Genomic DNA, 14,676 nt, shown 5'->3' with positions numbered 1-14,676 from the left:
TCCGAGGGGAGAGACGTGCGCGGAAACCCGTGGGGGCCCCGGGCCGAGCGGCCTCGCTCGGCTGACGCCCCTTCGCGGGGCGCGTTGGCTGCGCGGGGGACAACCGACGCGACCTCCGACTCACGCTGTCTCAGAACTGTCACGGACAGGGGGAATCCGACTGTCTAATTAAAACAGAGCGTCTCGACAGCCTGAAAAGGTGTTTACGGGACGTGATTTCTGCCCAGTGCTCAGAATGTCAAAGTGAAGAGATTCGCATAAGCGCGGGTAAACGGCGGGAGTAACTATGACTCTCTTAAGGTAGCCAAATGCCTCGTCGTCTAATTAGCGACGCGCACGAACGGATTAACGAGATTCCCACTGTCCCTATCTACGCCCCGGCGAAATCACAGCCAAGGGAACGGGCTTGGTGAAATCAGCGGGGAAAGAAGACCCTGTCGAGCTTGACTCTAGTCCGACTCTGTGGAGGAGCGTGGGGGGTGTAGCATAGGCGGTAGCGTCTTCGGGCGCGACAGTGAAATACCGCTACCCCCGCGGGACCTCCACTTACCCGACGGAGTGGGGACTCGGCGCCTTCTTGCAGGTAGGAGGCGTACGAGGTTCAGACGTCAAGCCGCCGTCGCGTCGGGCTCGGGGAGTCCACCGACTCCCCCCGACGCGGTCACGACGGCGACAGCGACCCTGCCGGGGACAGCCTCGGACGGGGAGTTTGACTGGGGCGGTACATCTTCTAAAGCGCAGCGAAGGTGTCCCAAGGCGGGCTCAGCGAGGACGGAAACCTCGCGTAGAGCAAAAGGGCAAATGCCTGCTCGACCAGGATTTTCAGTACGAATACTGGCCGTGAAAGCGTGGCCTATCGATCCTTTCGACGTTGGGAGTTTCAAGCGAGAGGTGTCAGAAAAGTTACCACAGGGATAACTGGCTTGTGGCGGCCAAGCGTTCATAGCGACGTCGCTGATTGATCCTTCGATGTCGGCTCTTCCTATCATTGCGAAGCAGAATTCGCCAAGTGTCCCCCCTCGTGGATCTTTACCTTGCAGTTGGTGAGGGGGCTTGAGGCACACGGGAGGGCAAAGGTGTAAATCCCGGTCGACCGTCACGAGACCATCCCGGGTATCGAGCCAACGAGCCACATGAGCTGCTCGCCCGGTGTGTGACTAAATTTGATCCAAACCCGGTGCCCGAATAGCAGCCCTATCCCGGGCGCCACACTATTGTCCTTATGTCGAGTCCCAACAGTCCCGTCAATGGCGAAGCGGTCTGCCGCCTAGCCAAATAATACCGCGTTCGTGTCGCCCGGGTCGTCGGCACGTCCGAGAAAAAAGCGAACGTCCCATGCATCAATCGATTCGCGGCCTGCCGATTGGAAAATGCGACGGCGGGGATGGCGAACTGACGCGTATATTGTCCCTGAACGTCGAGAGCCAGAGTATGGCAAAAAATGAGCTTTTATCAAAGCTATTGGCCGTTCATTGCGTTGATATCCTCCTTTTACAGGAGACCCACCTTTATTCAGGCGCGCAATCTTCCCGATTCCAGATCCCAGGCTATACGGTGGTCCAACGCGAGGACACTTCGAGGCTCAAAGGAGGGGTTAGCGTTTACGCTAAAGAGCCATCGAAGGTAAGGGTCATTGAGAGCGTAACGGACAGCAATGGGGTGAACCGAATTTCCGTGGAAGTAGGTGGACTGTGTTTGCATAATATTTACAAACCACCTAGAGCGACTTGGACTACACCACCGGTACCGGTGGTCAGCCATCCTTCCATCTGTCTGGGAGACTTTAATAGCCACCATCACGAATGGGGCTACCGAGACTGCAACGAGGCAGGAAGACAACTCCGCTCATGGATGGACTGTAATGATCTACACCTAGTGTACGATCCTACAGCCAAGGGTACCTTCCGGGGTACCCGCCATAAGAAGGAGTACACTCCAGACCTCACCCTCGTAACGAAAAGCGCGAACGGTGAACCGCTGCAGGTGAAGCGGACAGTCCTCGGGGACTTTCCGCATAGCCAGCACAGGCCGGTTCTTGTCACAGCTGGGGTGACAATACCGAGGGTGCAGTCTCTCCCACTTTGCAGATGGAATTTCAGGAAGGCTGACTGGGAGGAATTCAGTTCCTATATCGAGCAGGTCTGCCCTGCCATTCCTCCCAAGTCCAAGAATATAACCAGATTTAGTAGGCTACTGGTTAAGAGCGCTCAACGCTCTATTCCACGGGGCAAGCGGAAATTCTACACCCCTTGCTGGACAGCAGAGTCGGAAGAGCTGTACCGAGAGTACCAGCAGACCCAGTCTCAGGACACAGCCGATAGACTACTTCAGTCTCTGGCAGAGGGAAGGAAGCAACGGTGGCAGGAGACCGTGGAAAGTCTCGACTTTACACACTCCAGCCGCCACGCTTGGCGTTTGATAAAGAAATTGGACCCAGATCGGAATTTCGCGAAGGCTGCACCGGAATGCGAGGCAGACACAATTGCCAAGAATATTAAGAACCGTAGTAAGCGGGTCCCTAATCAGGCTTTTGAGCGCGGTGTCCGCAAGGCGTACCGAACGATTTTGGACTCGCTACCTGCGGAGGAGTCGGACTGGACGGCCCCGTTCAGTCCCCGAGAAGTGGGTGCAGCCATTAGCGAAGTAAAGAACGGCAAAGCAGCAGGGATAGATGGTGTATATCCCGATATGGTGACGCATCTGGGCCCCAGGGCACGGGCCTGGCTAGCAGAGGCAATGTCGGACGTCCTTGCAAAAGGAAAGCTTCCACAAGTGTGGAAGCACGCGAAGATAGTTGCCATCCTGAAGCCAGGGAAGCCGGCGAAGGAGGCAGACAGTTACAGACCCATATCGCTGCTGAGCTGTCTTTACAAATTGTTGGAGCGTGTTCTATTAAACCGATGGGGGCCGGTCCTAGACGCTGCCCTGCCACCAGAGCAGGCAGGCTTCAGGGAAGGGAGGTGCACCACGGAGCAGGTCATTGCCCTTACAGAGCATATTGAGCACGGGTTCGAGAGAAAACAGCAAACAGGTGCTGTGTTTATAGACCTATCAGCGGCGTACGATACGGTCTGGTGCGATGGGTTAATGCTCAAACTTGCAAAAATCATAAGGTGCAAAAAGACCTTGAAGTTGTTCTCTTCGATCTTAGGGGAAAGGCAATTCCACGTCGCGCTGGGAGACGTCACGAGCAAAGTAAGGAAATTGAAGAATGGGGTCCCTCAGGGATCGGTACTTGCGCCAATGTTGTTTAACGTCTACATTAGCGATATGCCGAACACTTCCTCCCTGAGGCTGGGATACGCAGACGACTGGGCACTCGTTACTCAGAGTAAAGTGTGGACCCGTCTCGAGAGCGTACTCAGCGAGGACGTCACCAGACTCAAATCCTACTTTGACAAGTGGTACCTGAAGATGAACACTTCAAAAACCGTGGCCACTGCATTTCACTTATGCAGTGGTTGGCACACCCGTAAACTGAATGTCCTAGTCGGGGACCAGCCACTCCCATATGAGCCGCGTCCAAAATATTTAGGGGTGACGTTGGATCGCAGCCTTACCTATCGGGCTCATCTCGAAGGGGTTGCCCGGAAGATAGAGAAGCGGAATAGTCTTCTGAGGAAGCTGGCGGGATCGACTTGGGGCGCTAGCCAAGCGCTCCTGAGAACATCCGCCCTGGCACTATGCTATTCCACCGCGGAGTATTGCGCTCCAGTGTGGGGTAGAAGCAGAAACGTTGAGAAGGTGGATGTAAAACTTCGCAAGTCGATGCACATAGTGTCGGGAACGCTAGCAACAACCCCTAGAGAATGGGGCCCGGTAATGGCAGCGATCCAGCCCCCCGATGTCCGGAGAGAGACCATTACGGGAAACTGGCTGAGTAAGATCAAAGAGAGAGGGAATGGGGATACCCCTCTCATGCGCATAATGAACGGTGCCCCCGTTTCGAGCCGAAATAAGTCCCGGCAACCCTTGTACGCAGAATCCCTGACTACGGACAGAGCTGCACATACGAGATGGAAGTCGGTTTGGACGAATTCAATCCCTCGTGGGGGCGGGGACCTACACTCCTCTAAGCTTGGTGAGAAGTTGCCAGGCTTTGATACCAGTAAGAGGAGACACTGGGTAGCTGCGAATCGGCTTCGGTCGAGGAGCTGCCTAACGGCCGGTGCGTTACATCAGTGGGGTCTAACTTCCTGTCCTTTATGTCCACGCTGTGGACAAGAACCCGAAACGGCAGAGCATCTAGTCGAAAGGTGTGTTGTGACGATGCTACCAGGCGGGTTCGCGACGGTGCACGAATGCGGACCGGACTTTGCTGATTGGGTCGATCGTCATAACATAATAGTGTGAACCATAAGAAACAGCTGCTGCCAAGTGTCGGATTGTTCACCGCCAACAGGGAACGTGAGCTGGGTTTAGACCGTCGTGAGACAGGTTAGTTTTATCCTACTGATGAAGCGCCCTTGCCACGGTAATCTTGCTCAGTACGAGAGGAACGGTGAGTTCGGACCTCTGGTTCGCGCGTCGGTCGTCAGGCGATGGCGCCAGGCTACGTCCGTGGGAGTACGACTGAACGCCTCTAAGTCGGAACCCCGCCCGGTGAGCAAGGGTGAGCTTAGCTAGGGCCCTGAGCGTGCAGGCAACATTAAGCCGGCAACCCTCGGGTTCGTCGGCTAGTGCCGTGACCGGCCCGCTCGTCACGCGCGCTAGATCTGTGGTGCGCGTGGCTGGGTCGGTATCATCCACGTCCGTTAGGGGCAAGAAATCGCGTGCGGACCACATGTATTCCGTCGGGGTGTTGTAAGCGTTAGAGCTGTCCTGGTACGGCGATCCGTTGAGACTAAGCCCGGACGCTGAGATTTTCCCTCCAGCAGGGTTTGTCTCGGCCACCTTTCCACCCGGCACGGCACGGCCCGGCCCGATCGGCCAGCCTTCGAGTCCTTGCTCTGCTCGGCTCGGCATGCTGGCGGTGCGGCGCGCGGCGGCGGCGGGTGCGAGAGTGTCATAACACGTATAAATACATTTACTTTACTTTACTTTACTTCTTCAAAGTTCTATCTCCTAGAACTTGGAGAATTTTTTTTTCTCTCCACCTGTCCAGAGGCACTAATCCGTCCAGAGGCACTAATCCGTCCAGAGGCACTAGTCCGTCCAGAGGCACTAATCCGTCCAGAGGCACTAATCCGTCCAGAGGCACTTTTAGTTTTCCTTCTTTGCTGTCTGCGAAGTAGAATTCGCCAACTGCATTTTTTTTTTTTTTTTTTTTTTTCAATTTTGTTTTTTCCTTCCTGTCAGTCCCTTAGTAGGCTTCTGCGAAGCGGAATTCGCCAACTGCATTTTATTTAGTCCCTTAATAGACTTCTGAGAAGCGGGATTCGCCATTGTCCCTTAATAGGCTTCTGAGAAGCGGAATTCGCCAACTGCATTTTATTTAGTCCCTTAATAGGCTTCTGCGAAGCGGAATTCGCCAACTGCATTTTATTTTGTCCTTTACCAGGCTTCTGAGAAGCGGAATTCGCCAACTGCATTTTATTTAGTCCCTTAATAGGCTTCTGCGAAGCGGAATTCGCCAACTGCATTTTATTTTGTCCTTTACCAGGCTTCTGCGAAGCGGAATTCGCCAACTGCATTTTATTTAGTCCCTTAATAGACTTCTGAGAAGCGGGATTCGCCATTGTCCCTTAATAGGCTTCTGAGAAGCGGAATTCGCCAACTGCATTTCATTTAGTCCCTTAATAGGCTTCTGCGAAGCGGAATTCGCCAACTGCATTTTATTTTGTCCTTTACCAGGCTTCTGCGAAGCGGAATTCGCCAACTGCATTTTATTCAGTCCCTTAATAGACTTCTGAGAAGCGGAATTCGCCAACTGCATTTTATTTTGTCCTTTAACAGGCTTCTGCGAAGCGGAATTCGCCAACTGCATTTTATTTTTGTCCCTTAATAGGCTTCTGCGAAGCGGGTCGCGTTTTTTTTTTTTCCCTAATTCGGTCTTATTATGCTTTTGCAAGCGGATAAGTTCGCAAGCATCAATATATTTTAAACAAATCTGGTCGCTGCGCTAGTTTTCGTTTTGCGCATTAAATTTATTTTTTTTTTTTTAAATTTGGGTCACCTCATTGACATTGACCTCTGCGAAGCGCAATTCGCCAACTGCATTTTGTAGCATTCGTGCGCTGCGCTACTGTTGACATTGCGCGCTTTTTCTCTCTCTCTCTCTCTCTCTCTCTCTCTCTCTCTCTCTCTCTCTCTCTCTCTCTCTCTCTCTCTCTCTCTCTCTCTTTTTTTTTTTTTTTTTTTTTTTCGATTCCTTACTCGCCTTTTGCGAAGCAGAATTCGCCAACTGTACTTTTTTAATGAATTAATTTATTTTTTTAATATTTGGGGGGATTTTTGTTTTTGTTTTCTTTTCTTCCCTTAATAGGCTTCTGCGAAGCGGAATTCGCCAACTGCATCTTTTAAAATTCGGTCGCTACGGTACTCTCAACTTTGTGCTCAGCTTTCACCGTACTCAGAAGGAAAACTAGTAAGTAGTGTTTTCTCCGTTCTGTTCTGTCGTGTCCCGCTCTGCACGTTAGAGTGTTGCTGTTGGCTGTAGACGCGTTGTAAAGCGCTTTGAGCACGATTGCCTGGCTCGGCGCATAGTTGAGTACTCGATAGAAAGGTTCTTTACTCGCATTCTCTCCCGTAATCAGATGTAAAACGAATACCTGGCCGTGAGTAGTGTTTTCTCCGTCCTGTCGTGTCCGCTCTGCACGCTAAGTGTTGCTGTTGGCTGTAGACGCGTTGTAAAGCGCTTTGAGCACGATTGCCTGGCTCGGCGCATAGTTGAGTACTCGATAGAAAGGTTCTTTACTCGCATTCTCTCCCCGTAATCAGATGTAAAACGAATACCTGGCCGTGAGTAGTGTTTTCTCCGTCCTGTCGTGTCCCGCTCTGCACGCTAAGTGTTGCTGTTGGCTGTAGACGCGTTGTAAAGCGCTTTGAGCACGATTGCCTGGCTCGGCGCATAGTTGAGTACTCGATAGAAAGGTTCTTTACTCGCATTCTCTCCCGTAATCAGATGTAAAACGAATACCTGGCCGTGAGTAGTGTTTTCTCCGTCCTGTCGTGTCCCGCTCTGCACGTTAGAGTGTTGCTGTTGGCTGTAGACGCGTTGTAAAGCGCTTTGAGCACGATTGCCTGGCTCGGCGCATAGTTGAGTACTCGATAGAAAGGTTCTTTACTCGCATTCTCTCCCGTAATCAGATGTAAAACGAATACCTGGCCGTGAGTAGTGTTTTCTCCGTCCTGTCGTGTCCCGCTCTGCACGCTAAGTGTTGCTGTTGGCTGTAGACGCGTTGTAAAGCGCTTTGAGCACGATTGCCTGGCTCGGCGCATAGTTGAGTACTCGATAGAAAGGTTCTTTACTCGCATTCTCTCCCGTAATCAGATGTAAAACGAATACCTGGCCGTGAGTAGTGTTTTCTCCGTCCTGTCGTGTCCCGCTCTGCACGTTAGAGTGTTGCTGTTGGCTGTAGACGCGTTGTAAAGCGCTTTGAGCACGATTGCCTGGCTCGGCGCATAGTTGAGTACTCGATAGAAAGGTTCTTTACTCGCATTCTCTCCCCGTAATCAGATGTAAAACGAATACCTGGCCGTGAGTAGTGTTTTCTCCGTCCTGTCGTGTCCCGCTCTGCACGTTAGAGTGTTGCTGTTGGCTGTAGACGCGTTATAAAGCGCTTTGAGCACGATTGCCTGGCTCGGCGCATAGTTGAGTACTCGATAGAAAGGTTCTTTACTCGCATTCTCTCCCCGTAATCAGATGTAAAACGAATACCTGGCCGTGAGTAGTGTTTTCTCCGTCCTGTCGTGTCCCGCTCTGCACGCTAAGTGTTGCTGTTGGCTGTAGACGCGTTGTAAAGCGCTTTGAGCACGATTGCCTGGCTCGGCGCATAGTTGAGTACTCGATAAAAAGCCTCTTTACTCACATCCCCACATAATAACAATAATAATAATAATAATAATAATAATAATAATAAATAATAATAATAATAATAATAATAATAATAATAATAATAATAATAATAATAATTTATAAGGTCTTGGGTTCGATCCTCGTTCGCGCATACTTTACAGAGTTGGGCCACGGGTCGGCCAACCGTGCCGGGGTTCAAATCCCGGTTTGGGAGCTTTATTCATACGATTTTATCGCCTCGTCGATTCGAGGCTTTACCGCACGGGCGTCCCTGGGGTAAGAAGCTCTCGCTACGGCCGAGAAGGACTCTAGCGCCGGGACGCTCCCGCGGTAAGCCCTCCGAGGGCCGAGGGAAAAAACTTTGGTCGAGCGCATTTCCTCTACGGAGCGAATTTGAATGAAATAAACCCACCACCTATGATCGCACCTGGGACCTCCCCATTGCCGACCGGTTTTGAACTTCGGGGCCCTTCCCGTTAGGGCCCTGTACTCGCTTGGCGGAGTGTTTAAACGCGTTCCGCTACTTCGCTAGAGTCGGGCGATCGACGACTCGGGCTCGATCGAGTTGGCCCACGGGCCGGCCAACCCTGCCGGGGTTCAAATCCCGGTTTGGGAGCTTTATTCATACGATTTTTATCGCCGGGGGGGGGGGGGGCTACGGCCGAGAGGACTCTAGCGCGGACGCTCCCGGTAAGCCTCCGAGGGCCGAGGGAAAAAACTTTGGTCGAGCGCATTTCCTCTACGGAGCGAATTTGAATGAATAAACACCACCCTATGATCGCACTGGGACCTCCCATTGCCGACCGGTTTTGAACTTCGGCCCTTCCCGTTAGGGCCCTGATACTCGCATTGGCGGAGTATTTAAAACGCGTCCCGCTATTCGCTAGAGTCGGGCGATCGACGATCGGGCTCGATCGAGTTGGCCCACGGGCCGGCCAACCCTGCCGGGGTTCAAATCCCGGTTTGGGAGCTTTATTCATACGATTTTATCGCCTCGTCGATTCGAGGCTTTACCGCACGGGCGTCCCTGGGGTAAGAAGCTCTCGCTACGGCCGAGAAGGACTCTAGCGCCGGGACGCTCCCGCGGTAAGCCCTCCGAGGGCCGAGGGAAAAAACTTTGGTCGAGCGCATTTCCTCTACGGAGCGAATTTGAATGAAATAAACCCACCACCTATGATCGCACCTGGGACCTCCCCATTGCCGACCGGTTTTGAACTTGGGGCCCTTCCCGTTAGGGCCCTGTACTCGCTTGGCGGAGTGTTAAACGCGTTCCCGCTACTTCGCTAGAGTCGGGCGATCGACGACTCGGGCTCGATCGAGTTGGCCCACGGGCCGGCCAACCCTGCCGGGGTTCAAATCCCGGTTTGGGAGCTTTATTCATACGATTTTATCGCCTCGTCGATTCGAGGCTTTACCGCACGGGCGTCCCTGGGGTAAGAAGCTCTCGCTACGGCGAGAAGGACTCTAGCGCCGGGACGCTCCCGCGGTAAGCCCTCCGAGGGCCGAGGGAAAAAAACTTTGGTCGAGCGCATTTCCTCTACGGAGCGAATTTGAATGAAATAAACCCACCACCTATGATCGCACCTGGGACCTCCCATTGCCGACCGGTTTTGAACTTCGGGGCCCTTCCCGTTAGGGCCCTGTACTCGCTTGGCGGAGTGTTAAACGCGTTCCGCTACTTCGCTAGAGTCGGGCGATCGACGACTCGGGCTCGATCGAGTTGGCCCACGGGCCGGCCAACCCTGCCGGGGTTCAAATCCCGGTTTGGGAGCTTTATTCATACGATTTTATCGCCTCGTCGATTCGAGGCTTTACCGCACGGGCGTCCCTGGGGTAAGAAGCTCTCGCTACGGCCGAGAAGGACTCTAGCGCCGGGACGCTCCCGCGGTAAGCCCTCCGAGGGCCGAGGGAAAAAACTTTGGTCGAGCGCATTTCCTCTACGGAGCGAATTTGAATGAAATAAACCCACCACCTATGATCGCACCTGGGACCTCCCCATTGCCGACCGGTTTTGAACTTCGGGGCCCTTCCCGTTAGGGCCCTGTACTCGCTTGGCGGAGTGTTAAACGCGTTCCCGCTACTTCGCTAGAGTCGGGCGATCGACGACTCGGGCTCGATCGAGTTGGCCCACGGGCCGGCCAACCCTGCCGGGGTTCAAATCCGGTTTGGGAGCTTTATTCATACGATTTTATCGCCTCGTCGATTCGAGGCTTTACCGCACGGGCGTCCCTGGGGTAAGAAGCTCTCGCTACGGCCGAGAAGGACTCTAGCGCCGGGACGCTCCGCGGTAAGCCCTCCGAGGGCCGAGGGAAAAAACTTTGGTCGAGCGCATTTCCTCTACGGAGCGAATTTGAATGAAATAAACCCACCACCTATGATCGCACCTGGGACCTCCCCATTGCCGACCGGTTTTGAACTTCGGGGCCCTTCCCGTTAGGGCCCTGTACTCGCTTGGCGGAGTGTTAAACGCGTTCCCGCTACTTCGCTAGAGTCGGGCGATCGACGACTCGGGCTCGATCGAGTTGGCCCACGGGCCGGCCAACCCTGCCGGGGTTCAAATCCCGGTTTGGGAGCTTTATTCATACGATTTTATCGCCTCGTCGATTCGAGGCTTTACCGCACGGGCGTCCCTGGGGTAAGAAGCTCTCGCTACGGCCGAGAAGGACTCTAGCGCCGGGACGCTCCCGCGGTAAGCCCTCCGAGGGCCGAGGGAAAAAACTTTGGTCGAGCGCATTTCCTCTACGGAGCGAATTTGAATGAAATAAACCCACCACCTATGATCGCACCTGGGACCTCCCCATTGCCGACCGGTTTTGAACTTCGGGGCCCTTCCCGTTAGGGCCCTGTACTCGCTTGGCGGAGTGTTAAACGCGTTCCCGCTACTTCGCTAGAGTCGGGCGATCGACGACTCGGGCTCGATCGAGTTGGCCCACGGGCCGGCCAACCCTGCCGGGGTTCAAATCCCGGTTTGGGAGCTTTATTCATACGATTTTATCGCCTCGTCGATTCGAGGCTTTACCGCACGGGCGTCCCTGGGGTAAGAAGCTCTCGCTACGGCCGAGAAGGACTCTAGCGCCGGGACGCTCCGCGGTAAGCCCTCCGAGGGCCGAGGGAAAAAACTTTGGTCGAGCGCATTTCCTCTACGGAGCGAATTTGAATGAAATAAACCCACCCCCTATGATCGCACCTGGGACCTCCCCATTGCCGACCGGTTTTGAACTTCGGGGCCCTTCCCGTTAGGGCCCTGTACTCGCTTGGCGGAGTGTTAAACGCGTTCCCGCTACTTCGCTAGAGTCGGGCGATCGACGACTCGGGCTCGATCGAGTTGGCCCACGGGCCGGCCAACCCTGCCGGGGTTCAAATCCCGGTTTGGGAGCTTTATTCATACGATTTTATCGCCTCGTCGATTCGAGGCTTTACCGCACGGGCGTCCCTGGGGTAAGAAGCTCTCGCTACGGCCGAGAAGGACTCTAGCGCCGGGACGCTCCCGCGGTAAGCCCTCCGAGGGCCGAGGGAAAAAACTTTGGTCGAGCGCATTTCCTCTACGGAGCGAATTTGAATGAAATAAACCCACCACCTATGATCGCACCTGGGACCTCCCATTGCCGACCGGTTTTGAACTTCGGGGCCCTTCCCGTTAGGGCCCTGTACTCGCTTGGCGGAGTGTTAAACGCGTTCCCGCTACTTCGCTAGAGTCGGGCGATCGACGACTCGGGCTCGATCGAGTTGGCCCACGGGCCGGCCAACCCTGCCGGGGTTCAAATCCCGGTTTGGGAGCTTTATTCATACGATTTTATCGCCTCGTCGATTCGAGGCTTTACCGCACGGGCGTCCCTGGGGTAAGAAGCTCTCGCTACGGCCGAGAAGGACTCTAGCGCCGGGACGCTCCCGCGGTAAGCCCTCCGAGGGCCGAGGGAAAAAACTTTGGTCGAGCGCATTTCCTCTACGGAGCGAATTTGAATGAAATAAACCCACCACTATGATCGCACCTGGGACCTCCCCATTGCCGACCGGTTTTGAACTTCGGGGCCCTTCCCGTTAGGGCCCTGTACTCGCTTGGCGGAGTGTTAAACGCGTTCCCGCTACTTCGCTAGAGTCGGGCGATCGACGACTCGGGCTCGATCGAGTTGGCCCACGGGCCGGCCAACCCTGCCGGGTTCAAATCCCGGTTTGGGAGCTTTATTCATACGATTTTATCGCCTCGTCGATTCGAGGCTTTACCGCACGGGCGTCCCTGGGGTAAGAAGCTCTCGCTACGGCCGAGAAGGACTCTAGCGCCGGGACGCTCCCGCGGTAAGCCCTCCGAGGGCCGAGGGAAAAAACTTTGGTCGAGCGCATTTCCTCTACGGAGCGAATTTGAATGAAATAAACCCACCACCTATGATCGCACCTGGGACCTCCCATTGCCGACCGGTTTTGAACTTCGGGGCCCTTCCCGTTAGGGCCCTGTACTCGCTCGGAAGACCGTTTACGCGGCGTTAAACGCGTTCCCGCTACTTCGCTAGAGTAGTGCGATGGGAAATTCGGGCTGTTCGGAGGTCGGGCTCGGGTTTGCCATACGTGCCTGGGGTCGAATCTGAATTTGCACCAAAAAAATTTTTTTTTTTTAGTAGTCCGCAAGAGGAAAAGGGCTACCTTACCAGGGGTTTGGGACGTATAGTAGGGAAGGCGGTCGTCGGTCGGAAAAATTGAAATTGAAGCAAGGCGAGCCGAAAGGCGCGCGGTGGCCTCTGGTACACCCACGGTCACCAGCGCCTGGACGAGCGGTGGTCGGAGAGTCCGGAGTCGGTCCCAGGTTAGCTCCTCGGTAGAGGACCTAGAGTCGTGTGAGCGCGAGCGTGTCCGGGCGGTCGGAGCAGTCCGACCCAGCAGCGAGAAGGCCGAAGGGGTGAACGTTTGTGCGGTAGAGTCGAGAAGGGCCGTCGGCGAAGGAGTCGAGCGCTGGGAGTTCTCGGCGTCTGGGCTTCGGTCGTCGGCGCCCGTAGCCTCCTGTCCCAGCGGGTCCGTCCCGCCGGGTTGGAAATGGATACGCTACCAGGTTGATCCTGCCTGTAGTCTTATGCTTGTCTTGAGGGTTAAGCCATGCACGCCTATGCTCACCCTACACAGAAGGGGAAGCCGCGAACTGCTCAGTATATCGGCGATAATACACGGGGTGGGCGATGTTTGTCCGGACACCTGTAGGAATCCCAGAGCTAATACGTGCACACGAGTCCTCCTCCTAACGGGGTTACCTCCGCGGGGAGAGGGCGCATTTATTAGGATCTTGACCGGCGGCGGGTGGTTAACGCCGCCCGCCAGGCTGAGGCGAAAATCTGGGTATGTGACGACCGCTGTTAGCGGCGTGCCCGTTTGCTCGCCGTCCATCAAATTTAGACGGCCCGGGCAAGAGCCCCCCGTGTTGGCTACGGGTGACGGAGGATCAGGGTTCGATCCGGAGAGGGAGCCTGCGAGACGGCTACCACGCTTAAGGGTGGCAGCAGGCGCGCAACTTACCCACTCCCAGCACGGTGAGGTAGTGAAGATAAATGTCGGGGCTGGGCTCGCATGCGAGCCTAGCGGTCGGATTGAGCGTAGACCAAACACGTGCCGTTGATGACCTATCGGAGGGCAAGCCTGGTGCCAGCAGCCGCGGTAATTCCAGCTCCGATGGCGTATGTTGTAGTTGCTGCGTTTAAAACGCTCGTAGTTGGATCTCTGAGGTGACGGCAGCGACAAACGCGGGTGACGTTGCCCCGGCGATTATGCACCGTCGTGGTTTTGGGGATGGAGCAAGCGGTGCCTTCCGGTGCCGCAACCGGACCCTCGCGACGGATCTCGCCGGGCATCGCTTGCCCGTCGCTGCCGGTTTAGTCTCTTTCCGTCTTAAGCCGTGTCGGCTTGGTACGTGGCGTATCTGGGCCGACACTAAGGTACGGGCGGTGTTCTCCCTGAATCAATTGGAGTGCTCAAAGCAGGTCGTGCTCGCACAGCTTTGCTCGGAACGATGTGATGACGCCACCGCCCCGCAATGTAACCACGGGACCGGTCTCCGTGGGGGCGGTGGGCGAGGTCTATAGAGACGGCCGGGGGGCGGCGTACTACCGCGGGAGGGGTGGAATCCGACGATCGCGGTGGGACGAACAAGAGCGAAGGCACCGGCCAAGAGCGCCTTCGTTGATCATGAACGAAAGTCGGAGGAACGAACGCGATCAGGTACCGCGGTAGTTCCGACAGTAAACCATGCGACCGGTTACGCGGGGACGTCCCCTGTGGGGAAGCCTCGCGAGGCCCCGGAGAAATCAGAGTGCCTGGGCTCCGGGGGGAGTACGGTCGCAAGGCTGAAACTTAAAGGAATTGACGGAAGGGCACCACCAGGAGTGGAGCCTGCGGCTCAATTTGACTCAACACGGGGAAGCTTACAGGTCCGGACACCGCGTGGATGACAGACTGAGGCTCTTTCATGATTCGGTGGGTGGTGGTGCATGGCCGTTGCTAGCCCGTGGAGCGATCCGTCTGGTTCATTCCGATAACGGGCGAGACTCTGCCCTGGCGGATAACAAACGGCGGTCAAGAGGGGTCCGTCTCACGGGTTGGGTCGGCGTTCGGCTTTTCGGGTCGGGCGTCGGTCTTCCCACTCAGGGAGAGGCGGTGCCCCGGACCGCCGTCGCGCAGGCCGCGTCCTGCAGGGATTGACCTCGAGCAGTGCGTACGAGATGGAGCCATAACAGGTCTGTGAT

At 55.3% G+C, this 14,676-nt stretch overlaps 1 protein-coding gene and 2 pseudogenes across 1 annotated transcript; 2 read left to right on the top strand and 1 right to left on the bottom strand.

Moving 5' to 3' along the window:
* Positions 1 to 1,047, top strand: LOC144960925 (large subunit ribosomal RNA; annotated as a pseudogene; the record flags this gene model as incomplete).
* Positions 90 to 4,980, bottom strand: LOC144960923 (uncharacterized). Its single transcript, XM_078894303.1, has 2 exons — positions 3,469 to 4,980; positions 90 to 1,138 (listed from the first exon to the last, which is right to left on the bottom strand). Exon 1 carries the CDS (start codon positions 4,963 to 4,965, stop codon positions 4,450 to 4,452), a length of 516 nt encoding a protein of 171 aa, XP_078750429.1. The 5' UTR covers positions 4,966 to 4,980; the 3' UTR covers positions 90 to 1,138; positions 3,469 to 4,449.
* An 8,009-nt stretch (positions 4,981 to 12,989) lies between these two features.
* LOC144960924 (small subunit ribosomal RNA) lies at positions 12,990 to 14,676 on the top strand (annotated as a pseudogene; the record flags this gene model as incomplete).

This window comes from Berghia stephanieae, unplaced genomic scaffold (assembly GCF_034508935.2).
Source record: "Berghia stephanieae isolate SIO BIC M18660-M18661 unplaced genomic scaffold, UCSD_Bste_1.3 scaffold1068, whole genome shotgun sequence".
NCBI lineage: Eukaryota > Metazoa > Mollusca > Gastropoda > Nudibranchia > Aeolidiidae > Berghia > Berghia stephanieae.
This window is presented reverse-complemented; position numbering and strand designations above follow the sequence as displayed.